Source organism: Cupressus sempervirens, chromosome 10 (genome assembly GCF_028749045.1).
Source record: "Cupressus sempervirens isolate cs-2001-9-10 chromosome 10, ASM2874904v1, whole genome shotgun sequence".
Classification (NCBI taxonomy): Eukaryota; Viridiplantae; Streptophyta; class Pinopsida; order Cupressales; family Cupressaceae; genus Cupressus; species Cupressus sempervirens.
The window spans coordinates 993,404,658-993,418,162 of NC_143127.1; the positions used below are offsets into that span (position 1 = coordinate 993,404,658).

The following is a 13,505-nucleotide window of genomic DNA, read 5'->3' on the forward strand; positions in this document are numbered from 1 at the left end:
CAAGTTTCTTTGGTTTGATGGAGTGAGCTATGTATTAACTATGTGTTCCTATGTACTAGGTGGATGTAGTGGTTGGGTACCTATGCATTTCATTGGGATGGGTCATTTACCCCATAGACACTCTTCTTTTTGTTCCTACTTTGGTTGCAATTTTCCATTTTTTATTGATTAGCTCTTCAGACTTTGGTGTTTCATCTCATCTATATCTTTGAATTTAGTTGTTTGTCTTTGTGTGCCTCTTGATTCAATGTAAATTATAGTTTTCTTTACTGGTTAGGTTCTATTTTAGTGGAGGTTCTTCAGATCATTAGTTACTTTTGACAGATCTTTGCAACTTCTACATGCTTCAATGGTGCTCTTCATGATCATCGTTTGTTCCTATCTTCTGGAGCATTCCCTAGTTTGGAGGCCTCTTCAGTTCTTCACTAGTTTTTTTTAGCATTATTTCCATCTCTTTTTGGAGTAGGGTTTTTCCCATGTGGTTTTCTCTATTTCTCCTCTTTTCAAAGATTTGGTTGTGCTTGGCTACCTCATCAAACTTTGTTAGTGGGACCCAAATTTACTTTCAATAGAAGTTTCTAGATTTTTAGCTACTCCCTAAGTTTATCTTAAGGGGGGGATGTTAAAGTAATAAAGTATTTTCTTACTAATTAAATCATATTGATTTAATTATTAATTCACTTATTATCTCTAGTTTACTTAAGCTAAACTTTAGGCGTCTAATAATTAATTTTTTTATTAATTATTATTGTGCAACCTAGATTTTACCCTATTAAGATTTTGATCTCTTTTATAAAGATGCTCTCTCTTTGTAATAATGCATTCATTCAATATAATAGCAATTTCTCATTTTTCTCATCAAGAATGTCTCATTAGTGGATATGGGATTTCCAGCCTTCATAGCTTTTGCTTCTCTCTTTCTATGACAGGTGTTTGCATGCAAGTGATTCTTGGGAGCTATGGGGTTGATCTTTCATCAACTTCAACACTCTATGTACCCACTAATTGTTATTACCAAACTTGCATCATTTCACACGTGTATGAGAAACTGATTATATTATTCTATATATCCATGCTAACAAATATCCTAAAATTACTAAATTAAAATTTACAAAATGACTCGAATATGATTAAAACAATGTTGTATTTTGTTGCACAATGGCAAAGTACAATATGACTTACACTGCTTAAAATAAGGCATTAAAAAAAATTCAAGTCTTTAAAACTTATATATCTTATTGTAAATATTAAATATTTATAAGTGTAACATATTTTCAAATTTAAATATCTTATCATAAATATTAAATATTTATATATTTTCAACTTGTTTAATGGATCGGTCAAAGGAAGCATAATGATAACAATTTGACAGTTACATCGATTATGGGTGTTGACTATCCCAAATCAACATCGATCATGCCAATGCTTAGAATAGATCAATCATCTGGCATTAAACAGATAATGAGCACTGTCTTGATCAAATCAAATGAGATCGATATACAATGGTTAGTAATTTAACATGTATCAATCAGTTTTTGAAGATTCCATGCAAGCTATGATATGTCGTACTCAAGTGGATGACTTAAACATTATATATTAAGACTTGAATTTTAGATTATAAGTGTTAAATAGTCAAAATTGATTTATTTTTTGAAACTTAATTTCTAACTTAGTATATAATATTTAAGGGTGACCAGTCACAAGAAGAGTCATTAAGAAATTAAAGAACGAAACAAAATTAATGAAGCACCTTCATAAGTATCAATAGCAAAGAAGATTATAGAGAAGAAATCATTTATAACATCTAGTCGGTCATGAACACCAAGGATTAGAGTTGTTAACGATGTCCAAGTAAGCCAATCAACTTTGAATAGCACATGCATGTGAACTGATTGATAATCATAAGAGGCAATTAGAAGTGTAAATAGAAAGTTTCGATCAAACTACTTCACTAGTCGTATGAAGTAACTAATTGATCATCATGGAAGAGGATCGATGCTAACAAATAAATTATTCTTGAAGAGGCACGATGATAAATAACAAGTTATTTAAGCATACTAATCAGTTTGGATATCAATGATTTGCATAAAGGTCCAATCGGTAGTTTGTAAGGATTGATATTGAAGAGGTAAAATTAGTGATTATTATGAAAGGTGGTGAATATAGAGTGGCATGATACTCATCGCATCATTCTTAGATAGGAGGCAATTCAATCATAATCATAGAAGGAAGATGACATTGGAAATTTATCTAAGAAAACCTTTCTGCTCAGGTCTTTTGGGATTGTGTTTGGACGAAAGGAAAGTGGTCAACTCATAATCAAAAGAAGCTATTTTAGGTCTAGAACTTTAAAAAAACATCATTGTTGATTTTATGCAATATTTTTTTTAACATATGGAAAAGTAGATGTATAGTTTTGTTTTTGAATTCTGTTGTATTCTAAAATCATATCAAACTGTTTTCTAATGCTCTCACATGGAGGAAGGCGCCAAAGATCAAGAACTGACTAGCAATCACTTGGATATAATCAAGGATCAGTTGCTTCAGCTTCATAGTCACTACATTATATGCTCAAAACAACTTTAAAAAAATGTTGAAGTTCCGATTATGACAGCTCTTTTTGAGTTGTGCTTGCATATTTGTTGGCCCTTGTATGCATAGCTAGTGGTTTCTTCATGTATTATATGTCTAATATCTAGTTAGTTTGTTGGATGTAATTTTGTACTCATGGAGCTAGTAATGGTTGCAGCTTGGGCTGCTCTATGTTAACAGTTTTTCCTTGTATATTATTTGCATTTTTTCAATACTAAAAAAAACCATAAAAAAACTTACTTCTTTATTTATTGATTTTTGAGCATTTATTTATTTGGCATATAAACAATTACAAGCATTTACCTATTAATTAAATAAAGGAAAGTAGTTGTAAAATTGCAAATAGGTTAGATTCAAAACGACAATTACATCTTCAAATAGCAATCTTCTCAATACAAGCAATATTATCAGCTCATACATTGCACATAATTAAGGATCATATCATACAACAATCTAATCACTATATCTGGTTATGGTACTGGCTAATCTCCAAATAAAATGCACTAAGAACAAAACAAAGTCAATTTTTAATTTTTTTTAGATTCAGAAAACGTAATGAATTTTTTTCCAAATTTTTTGTTATTTTGGACTACAAAACTATGCAGATCATGAAGATCACATGTTGAAATTTTTCGAAAAATTCATGATGTTTTCAATTTTTTGAAATTTGGTTTGTACAATTTGTAAGGAGGATAGTCGTAGTTATCAATTAAGATTATGGTATACGTGATTAACAATTAAGATTGTAGTATGTTGTTATTGCCAAATCAAAGATAGTTATGGACATAAGATATGTGCATATTCATTGCATAGATCATAATATTGCACATAGTGCAAATACATAAAATATGTACATTTAGTGAAAAGAGTGTTAATTACGCCGAGAGGCGTTCTATACAATGGCAGCACAAATGCCCAGCACGGGAATATGCCAAGATTCCTTGTCAATAAAAAAGAATTGGGAGCAGTTACAAACTTCCAAATTAAATATTAAAAAAGAATTTTTGAAATAATAGCTGGCCGAAATAATAGGAAGCCAAATGGAGGCCGAAATAATAGGCCCGAAAAAGTAGGACCCGAAAAAATAGGGCCCGAAAAAATAGGGGCGAAATAATCTCAATATGATTTTTTTTTTTGTTAAATAAAATTTTGCATGCACATTCATGCTTATTTTTTGCGGGGAGTGGGGGAATGTAAAACAAATTCGTGGAATGTGAAGAGACGTCTGTTGGGGGATATGAGGAGCCTCTCAGAAGTTATAAAACCAAGGCTCCTCATTTCATTTTCATTTTATGTTTTTGCAGGAAGGAAGAGGTGGAGGTTATTGGAGGATTAGATTGGAGTTTTTGAATAGGAGTAAATTGAAGTTTTGGAGTAACATTTTTGCAGGTGCGATTTCTATTTTTTATTTACATTTTCATTTAGATTTAGATGTAGATGTAAATTGAAATTCAAAATTAGTTATAATATTCTACTTTGATTTAGATTTCAATTTTAATTAATTTCAATTTGGTTGGCTCTCCTCCACAACAAACAATGTATTGCGTATTTAATGGGTGCATTGGAATGCAGATTATCAGCCTAATGGCCAATCTCCAGTTTCCTCCACAAGCAAACCAATCTCTGGAAAGATCCCTCTTCCGAACCGAAAGGATGTGGCAGATTTCTTTCCTCCCCGGCCTCTGAAAACAGAGGAAATTCCCAATATAGTTGCTGATTTTCGAAATGCTGCCAGGAATGCAATAGATGCAGGTATGTTTTTTTATTTTGATCTATCTTGGTTTGAAGAAGAGAATGTTCCTTTTGTTGACATAATCAGTCCTTTTACGAACAGGGTTTGATGGTGTTGAGATCCATGGGGCACATGGGTACCTTGTGGACCAGTTCATGAAGGATAGCGTGAATGATCGAACAGATGGCTATGGCGAAACATTGAAGAACCGTTGCAGATTTGCACTTGAAGTTATGGAAGCAGTGGTGGAGGAAATCGGAGCAGAGCATGTGGGAATTCGACTTTCTCCATTTTCGGATCATGCAGAAGCGTATGACTCAAATCCAGAGGCACTGGGACTTCACATGGCGGAGGCTCTGAATAAATATAAGATATTGTATGCTCATTTCTTTGAGCCCAAGATTGATAATTCGCAGACGACAATAGCGAGTGAAAAGAGCCCGATTCCCATAAGAACAGCATTCAAGGGAACATTTTTGGCTACAGGGGGTTATGATCGGGATGATGGTAACGAAGCTATTTCCAGTGGCAAGGCAGATTTGATTGCTTATGGCCGACTATTCTTGGTAACTGATATTTCTATTGTATATTCTCATGCCCAGCACGGGAAGTTTTAATCTATACAGTTTATTTTGTGCATTTAGTGCACAAAATAAAGAATGCATATGCAATCAATTTTTTTATCAATCTTTATGATAGCTTTTTTTTTAAAATAGAAAATAGAAATTATTCTTTTATGTATGTAGAAAAAAATTAGAAAGATTTTATGTATGTAAAAAATTAAAAGAATTCTATATACATCTAGATTTTTTGAAAAGAATTCTATTTACATCTAGATATTTTGATTGAAATAACCATAATGTTAAAACAAAATATAAAATAGAAATGTTAATATATGTATGTAGAAAAAATTAGAAAGATTGCATGCATCTAAAAAAATTCTATTTACATCTAGATTTTTTTAGAATGGAAAAAAATGGATAATAGAAATATCAGTTGCATGTTTGTAGAAATAAATTAGAAAAACATGTATCTAGAAATTAAAAAGATTCTATATGTGTCTAATTTTTAGATTTTACTTTATTCTAAACTAATTATTGATGGAAATATATTTTAAAAATATTTATTTAGTTTAAAGTTTAGATTTTAATTAATTTGTATGCAAATAGGAAAAAGAATAAATATTTTATATATATGTAGATTAATTTCTATTTTTAAAATTTACAAGTAAATGAGTACTTTATTCATTTAAAGTAAACAAGTTTTTAAGTAATATATTTTTATTTTAGAAATATATTAATCATAATGTTCATTTATTATTACTTATTTAATATACTTACTCTCAAATCTAAGACAATAGAAATGATATTTTATTAACTTTGAAATAGGGAAGTGTTAAGCAAGTTCGTTTACAAAAATACCAAAAATATATTTGCTCTTTGATCAAATTGGAGTTAATATTAGAAATATAAATATGATCATTAACAATTAAGCTAAATTCAGTTCAAAACAATAATATTATTTAAATTTAAATAATTTTTTTTGAAAAGAATTCTATTTACATCTACATATTTTGATTGAAATAACCATAATGCAAAAACAAAATATAAAATAGAAATGTTAATATATGTATGTAGAAAAAATTAGAAAGATTGCATGCATCTAAAAAAATTCTATTTACATCTAGATTTTTTTAAAATGGAAAAAAATGGATAATAGAAATATCAGTTGCATGTTTGTAGAAATAAATTAGAAAAACATGTATATAGAAATTAAAAAGATTCTATATGTGTCTAATTTTTAGATTTGACTTTATTCTAAACTATTTATTGATGGATATATATTTTAAAAATATTTATGTAGTTTAAAGTTTAGATTTTAATTAATTTGTATGCAAATAGGAAAAAGAATAAATATTTTATATATATGTAGATTAATTTCTATTTTTAAAATTTACAAGTAAATGAGTACTTTATTCATTTAAAGTAAACAAGTTTTTAAGTAATATATTTTTATTTTAGAAATATATTAATCATAATGTTCATTTATTATTACTTATTTAATATACTTACTCTCAAATCTAAGACAATAGAAATGATATTTTATTAACTTTGAAATAGGGAAGTGTTAAGCAAGTTCGTTTAAAAAAATACCAAAAATATATTTGGTCTTTGATCAAATTGGAGTTAATATTAGAAATATAAATATGATCATTAACAATTAAGCTAAATTCAATTCAAAACAATAATATTATTTAAATTTAAATAAAATAAGCCATGTTTACTTTGAAACATCAAACAACTAATTAACTAATACAATAATTAAAATAAATGAATCTATTATGACATAGAAAAATATTTTCGAAGTATAATTTCTTTGTTTTTGAATCAATATGAGTTTTTTTTTTCTACTTGAAAAGATAAACCATCCTAATTGTCATCCTTAGTTAACCCTAACAACAACCCCTACCTTAGCCCTAGCCCCAACAATGATGTACAATATAACTATAATCCAACATTAAACTATAATTATAGCACTAAAACATATCCCTATTGATATTCTAAACTCTAATCATAACGAAAATCTTAGTCCAAACCATAATCTAAACCAAAAACCTACACACTAATATTGGTTATAGTCCTAACCCTAAAATCTAACCCTTAACCATAATGTAAAAACAAACTCCACAATATTGATCAAAATCCTAAACCTACCTATATGGATAACCATGATATTAAACTCTAAATCCAGTCCCAAGGTCCTATCCATGGTGTAAACCTATAACCGAACTCTTAAAAAATTTACTAATCCCTGATCCTAATCACATTCCGAACTTTAAACTTGAACCATAAACCATAGTTGTAACCATAATCATAAACTTAAACAAAACCCTAACCCTAAAGGTACAATCATAAAATTAATAATAGCTTAGACCCTAATCCTAGCACAAACCACAATCATGACCAAATATAAATCTTCACCTTACCCCTAATCATAATTTCAATGTTAACCCTAACATTAGTTTCAATCCTACCATGATATGAACCCTAATATAGACTCCACCTTGATCCTCACCCTAATCTTAAGTCTAATTAAACCCTGACTAAAACCTAATCTAAATGATATATCTAACTATAATCCTAACTTTAATTATCATACAACCCAATGCTAACCCTCATGTATATTTAATCCCTAATCTTAACTCTAAATATTCTATAAACTCTAGAATTGACCTTGATTCTAACCATAACCCTAAAATCTAAATTGTAACCATAGCACGAAAGGTGGGGACCCCCACTACATGGCACAATTCTGGGTCTTGGAGCCTCGCGAAAGCACTACAGAGTGAGGAAATGTCAGAAAGGTGACATGTAGTAGCATGACACAATTTTGGGCTTTAGAGCATTGCAGAAACAATGCAGCGTAAGGAGGCGCTAGAATGGAGACTCATGGAAAGAAGAGGAAAGACATTCATGTTGCTAGCAAAAAACTATGAAAAGAGATAACATGATGTCTTAACCTCCCACAAAAAATGCAAGGTTGATCCCAAGGGGGAATTTGGTTTCCCCAAAAATGAATGATGGTCATTGATGAAGGTCTTCCTCTCAAAATAGACGGCATAGATGCATCGTGAATCCTCACCAATGAAGGATTAAATCGCAACCGTCGATGTAGATTCTCCCCTCAAAAAGGATGACTGAGATGCAACAAGGAAACTCCTCCCAATGAAGGATTAAGTCACATTCGTCGATCAAGATTGGATTTATTTCCAATGGATGACTAAGATGTATTGAAGAGATTCCTCCCAACAAACGAAGAAGATAGCACAAAAGGTGTGAACCCCCTCCATGTGGCACAATTTTGGGTCTCAAAGACTCATGAAAGAATTGTGGAGTGAGGAAATGTTGGAAAGGCAATGCGTGGTAGCATGATGCAATTTTGGGCTTCAGAGAATTGAAGAAACAATGTAGCATGCCGATGCATCAGAATGGAGATGCATGGTAGCATCTTGTGCAATTCTAGGCTTTAGAGTGTTTCGAAGACACTAGCGTATAAAGAAAAGTTAGAATGGGAATGCATGGCAACATCTTGCACTTTTGGGAAGATGGGAAGATAACTCGCGAAGAAATAAGAGTTATCGAATCTCGCAGCATGAATCAACCCAACCAAGAAAAAATGATCCAGCGTGGTCAATGAAGAAATCAAGCCAACACAAAATGTTAGCCGCCAAATTTAGCGATGTTAACCCTCTGCAAAGAACCTATCCCATTTAAGGTCTCTCAGATCAGACATCAGTGATGGGTTGAATAGGGGGAAAAAATAGCACACAATGCCCTCCTAAATGAAATTCTAAATGTAACACTAATAACCATGGTCCTACTTCTTTCCCTAACCTTATCCATGAGCGTGGGAATATACATATTATTATATAGGGCACCTTATATAATAATAAATATAATCTAAAATCCCAACCCTTACTCCCCTCCTAAATATAACTGTGACCATAAGAAAACTTCTAAATATAACTCTTCCTCTAACTCTAGCCTTAACCATGAGCATAACTCTAACTCTAGATCTGACTCTACCATAATTGGACACTAACCCTAACCCTAACCTTAATTTTGATCCTAACTCAAACCCTAACCCTAACTCTAACCTTAACCTTGATTCAAACCTTAACCCTAACCCTAACCCTGGCCTTACTATAACCCTAACCCGAATCATAACCATAACCATAACTCTAACCCTAACCTTAACCATGGCCATAACTCTAACCCTAACCTTAACTATAAACATAACTCTAATCTGAACCTTAACCATAACTCTAATGATCACCATAACTATAATTCTATCCTTGACCTTAACCATAGCTTAAACCCTAACCCTAACTCCAAACCTAACCCTAATGCTAACCCTAACCCTAATTCTATCCCTAAGGTTAACATTAACTGTAATGTTAACTTTGTCCCTAACCATATATCTACGTATGACTATAACATTTTACATTACAATATCCCAAAAAAAATAAAAAATTATCTAAATTAAATTCCTTATATTAAATTAAAAGATACATTTGACTCAAACCCTATCCCTAACCCTATCCCCACTATAACCCTAACCATAACCATAATGATGACTCTAACCCTAACCTTAACCATGAGCATTACTCTAAACCTAACATTAACCATAAGCATAACTCTACCCTTAACTCTAACCCTAATTCTAACTCTACCATAATTGGATTCTAACCCTATCCCTAACCCTAACTATAAGCATAAGTCTAACCCTAGCCTTAACCATGAGCATAACTCTAACTTTGGATTTGACTCTACCATAATTGGACTCTAACCTTAACCCTAACCCTAACGTTAGCCTTACTATAACCCTAACACTAACCCTAATCATAACCATAACTCTAACCCTAACCTTAACCATGACCATAACATTAACCCTAACCTTAAGCATAAACATAACTCTAATCTAAACCATAACCATAACTCTAGCAATAACCATAACCATAACTCTATCCCTAACCTTAACCATAGCTCAAACCCTAACCCTAACTCCAACCCTAACTCTAATGCTAACCCTAACCCTAATTCTATCCCTAAGGTTAACATTAACTATAATGGTAACTTTGTCCCTAACCATATATCTATGTATGACTATAACGTTTTACATTACAATATCCCAAAAATAAAAAATATATTTTTAATCTATATTAAACTCCTTATATTAATTTTTTAAAAATATTTTGAAGCATAATTTTATACTAACTTCATACAACTCTAATTAAAAATTACTTAACAATTTTATAGTAACCTTATCAAAATAAAAAAATAAAAAGTAAATATTTTTCCTATTGTGCGGCGACTGCCACTAGCTATATATACCTCTATATATATTACGCCGAGATTAATCGTTCTCGAGGCGCCTATTTTTATTTTCATTAATCCCAACTTCGATTAAAATAACTTTGGGATTAAATAAAAATAGGCGCCTCGAGAACGATTAATCTCGGCGTAATATATATAGAGGTATATATAGCTAGTGATATGAACAGCCATTGTAGTATATACTATTCTTGCAAATGTTTTTTATTATTAATTATATAAGTTTACACGTAATATAAGATATTGTACTTCTGCTAAGTCCCTACATAATATCTCTCGGATTAGATATGAATAATTTTTAAAATAAAAGATAGCTTACGTCTATTTGTATATAAGCATCATATCATGAATATGTACATAGTTATTCAATTAACAATCAAACTAAGAAAAAGCAAGGAACACATGATATATCAATAGGAGAGTCTAGCTCACAAACTGCTGCGAGTTTTAAAATAAAACAACTACTAAACGACATTAAACCAAAAGCACCCGGGAGAAATCTGTTGAAAACATATGAAACTCAAAGCGAAAACATGGAGGAAATTAGTATGTTTAGTGTATTGCGTATTCAAGCCCTCTGCTTTATCACCGCCTGGAGCGGACTCTTCATAACGACTGTGAATTCCTCCACCTCGGCAAGATCAACGGGCTCTCCCGGTTTGCTCTCCCACACGAATTCCTGCACCAAACGAGCCACAAGAAGCTGAAGATGCATCACAGCCATCCCTATTCCCGGACAAATCCTCCTCCCCACGCCGAAAGGCATCATTTTTATCTCTCTACTCCCCGTCATATCCACTTCCTCACAAACAAACCGATCTGGCCTGAATTCCTCTGGATTTTCCCACACTTGCGGATCATTCCCCATTTCCCAGACGGAGAAATTGACGAATGCATTTGCAGGAACATGATACCCACCCACGGATGACGCCTCTGTGACTGCGTGCGGCAAAACGAACTGCCCTGGCGGATGTCGTCGCAGGGTCTCCTTCACAATTCCCTCCAAATACACCATTTTCTCAACATCCTCCTCTTCCACCGCCCTTTCCTTACCCACAACACTCACTATTTCCTCGTACAATTTCCTCTGGATCCCCTCATCTTTCACCAAATTCGCCATCGCCCATTGCAGAGTAGTCGAGGTTGTGTCAGTCCCGGCGTTGAGAAATTCAGAGCAGAGCGTCACCAATTGAGCGTCATCAACTGGGGCTTTTGCCCCCTCCACCGTCAAACAAAGCAAACTATCAACATATGCCCTGTATTCCACCTCGCCCCCTTCCGCTAAGATCTCCCTGCGCCGATTGATAAGCTCCACCAAGATTTCCATCTGCCGCTGCCGCATCCCCTGCAACTTCTTCCACCGTTTCCTGAAAAGAACCCCCAAAACAGGGAAAAAATCGTCCAATTCCGCTTTCCCCAAGCCCAGAATGATTTCCCTTAGAATTCCCTCCACATCTCTCACTATTTCCTCCTCCAATCGAGTCCCGAAGCACATGTAGAGCAGAATACAGAAGGCCGCGTGTCTCAAATGGTCGATCAATTTCACAGCCCCTGACCTCTGCTCTGCCTCTTTTCTCAACCCATCCATCAAAACCTCCATTCCCCATTCTCTGCCCTTCCCGAAGGACTTGAGAGAAGAGGGGCTCAGAGTCTCGCTTACCAGGTTTCGTCTCACTGTTCTCCAGTAGGGCCCATACGCGGCCGAATTGATGCTGGTTTGGTTGTGGGTGAAGAGCTTGAGGGCCCCTGTCACGGCTGGTCTGCTTGCAAAGATTGAACCTTTTTGTATCAGGGCTTCGTAAGCGAGCTCGGGGCTAGCTATTAGTATCAGAGGACGAGAACCCAATTGGAGGCTTATGATTGGGCCGTATTTCTTGTGGAGTTTGTGAATGTACTGCTGAAATGGCTGTTTCAAGCGTATGATTTCGAGGACGTTTCCTACAAGTGGCCATCCGGGAGGACCCGGAAGAAGCTGATGTTTCTTCTTCTTACTCTTGTTGATGCTGTTCCATACCCACAACCAGATAAGGCCTCCTATGAGGGCTAAAACACATGTGAATCCATTCAATGTAACAGCTGATAAATCCATTCAGAGATGCAAATGGTTTTACTTGCAGAAAGTCTGAACGGCAGAAAAGAAAATTCGATTCGAAATCTGTACTACTCTCATTCTGGAGTAGTTTGCAACTAGCCGAAACAGGGTACCATTTTAAAATCGCCAGAACTCTCCATATTCTCATTGATTTCTCAGCAACGGCAAGTGACGCCATATTTAGCGTGCAATGCCGGCCGGTTTAATGTTTTTAATTCGTGGTGACATTAATTGACGTGGGCGTTTTGGGCCTCGTCGAGGAAGTAACTATCTCGACGGCTCTGTTATCTGTTCAGGACAGAAAGAAATGACCAAAATGAGGGGATCTTTGGGGATTGATGTGTTTGTTTCAGTTTTCTGGTTCGTTTCCCATGTCATTCGTTTGGTTTTCTTAATGGCGGTTAATGGGAATGTAAGTACTTTTGTTATGTTTCACAATGTTAATGATATGTCATAACAATGTCTCATCATGCTAGTGCCACCCATTGTATTTGGCGTGTCCCTCATTTTTTCTCATTCTGGGATTGGTAGTGGTGATACCAGATTTTTAACTGCCAATCTTGTATCGTAGGGGAAGTAACCAATAATCATTAGGGATTCAATTGTCTTGATTTTTTTTTTCATGTTTACTTCACAATTACTATTATTAAAAGAGTAATTCAAAAATGAAAATGTATGTACTAATAACCGATGACACATGTACTAATAGTTGATCATTTTATACTTTTTAAAAGTGGTGATTGGCTTATTTATGCACCCCTATTGGGACATTTTATAAAAACTATTGTGACATTTGTCCACAAGTATTGGCATTTTTTAGTGAATGACTATTGATGTAAGAACATAATGAATACCAGACGACACTTTTGAAATGCCACTTTTTGACCACTTTGTGCTCAACAATGTCTATAAAGAGATATGTGAATACCCAAAAGTCGAAACCTTAGCTTTAAGCTCTTAACTCACCTATCAAGATAAACTGAGAAAAAATTGGTGAAATTCAACTTGCGTGAAGGTAGCCTAGGTGAATGTAGGTTAGCTCCCTATAGATACTATACAAATTTCATGCTTTCTACTAATAGGTTTAACTCATTATCTGTGATTTTAAATAACGTCCTAGGTTGCATGTTTAGATTCAATCTAATGGTATGAACTAATGATTTTATGTTTTGAAGATTTAAAATTATGACTTTAT

At 33.6% G+C, this 13,505-nt stretch overlaps 1 protein-coding gene and 1 pseudogene across 1 annotated transcript; one reads left to right on the plus strand and one right to left on the minus strand.

Annotated features, from left to right (window-relative positions):
• Positions 1–3,884: 3,884 nt before the first annotated feature.
• On the plus strand, positions 3,885–4,941 carry LOC149537296 (putative 12-oxophytodienoate reductase 11 pseudogene; annotated as a pseudogene).
• Positions 4,942–10,513: 5,572 nt separating this feature from the next.
• Positions 10,514–12,545, minus strand: LOC149537297 (cytochrome P450 77A1-like). The gene has a single exon (XM_089807664.1). The coding sequence runs from the start codon at positions 12,305–12,307 to the stop codon at positions 10,787–10,789; it is 1,521 nt and encodes a 506-aa protein (XP_089663790.1). The 5' UTR covers positions 12,308–12,545; the 3' UTR covers positions 10,514–10,786.
• Between the last annotated feature and the right edge of the window lie 960 nt (positions 12,546–13,505).

What these genes read in the sequence shown, in the direction of transcription:
- LOC149537297 (XM_089807664.1), bottom strand. Translation starts at nt 12,307, where the DNA reads ATGGATTTATCAGCTGTTACATTGAATGGATTCACATGTGTTTTAGCC.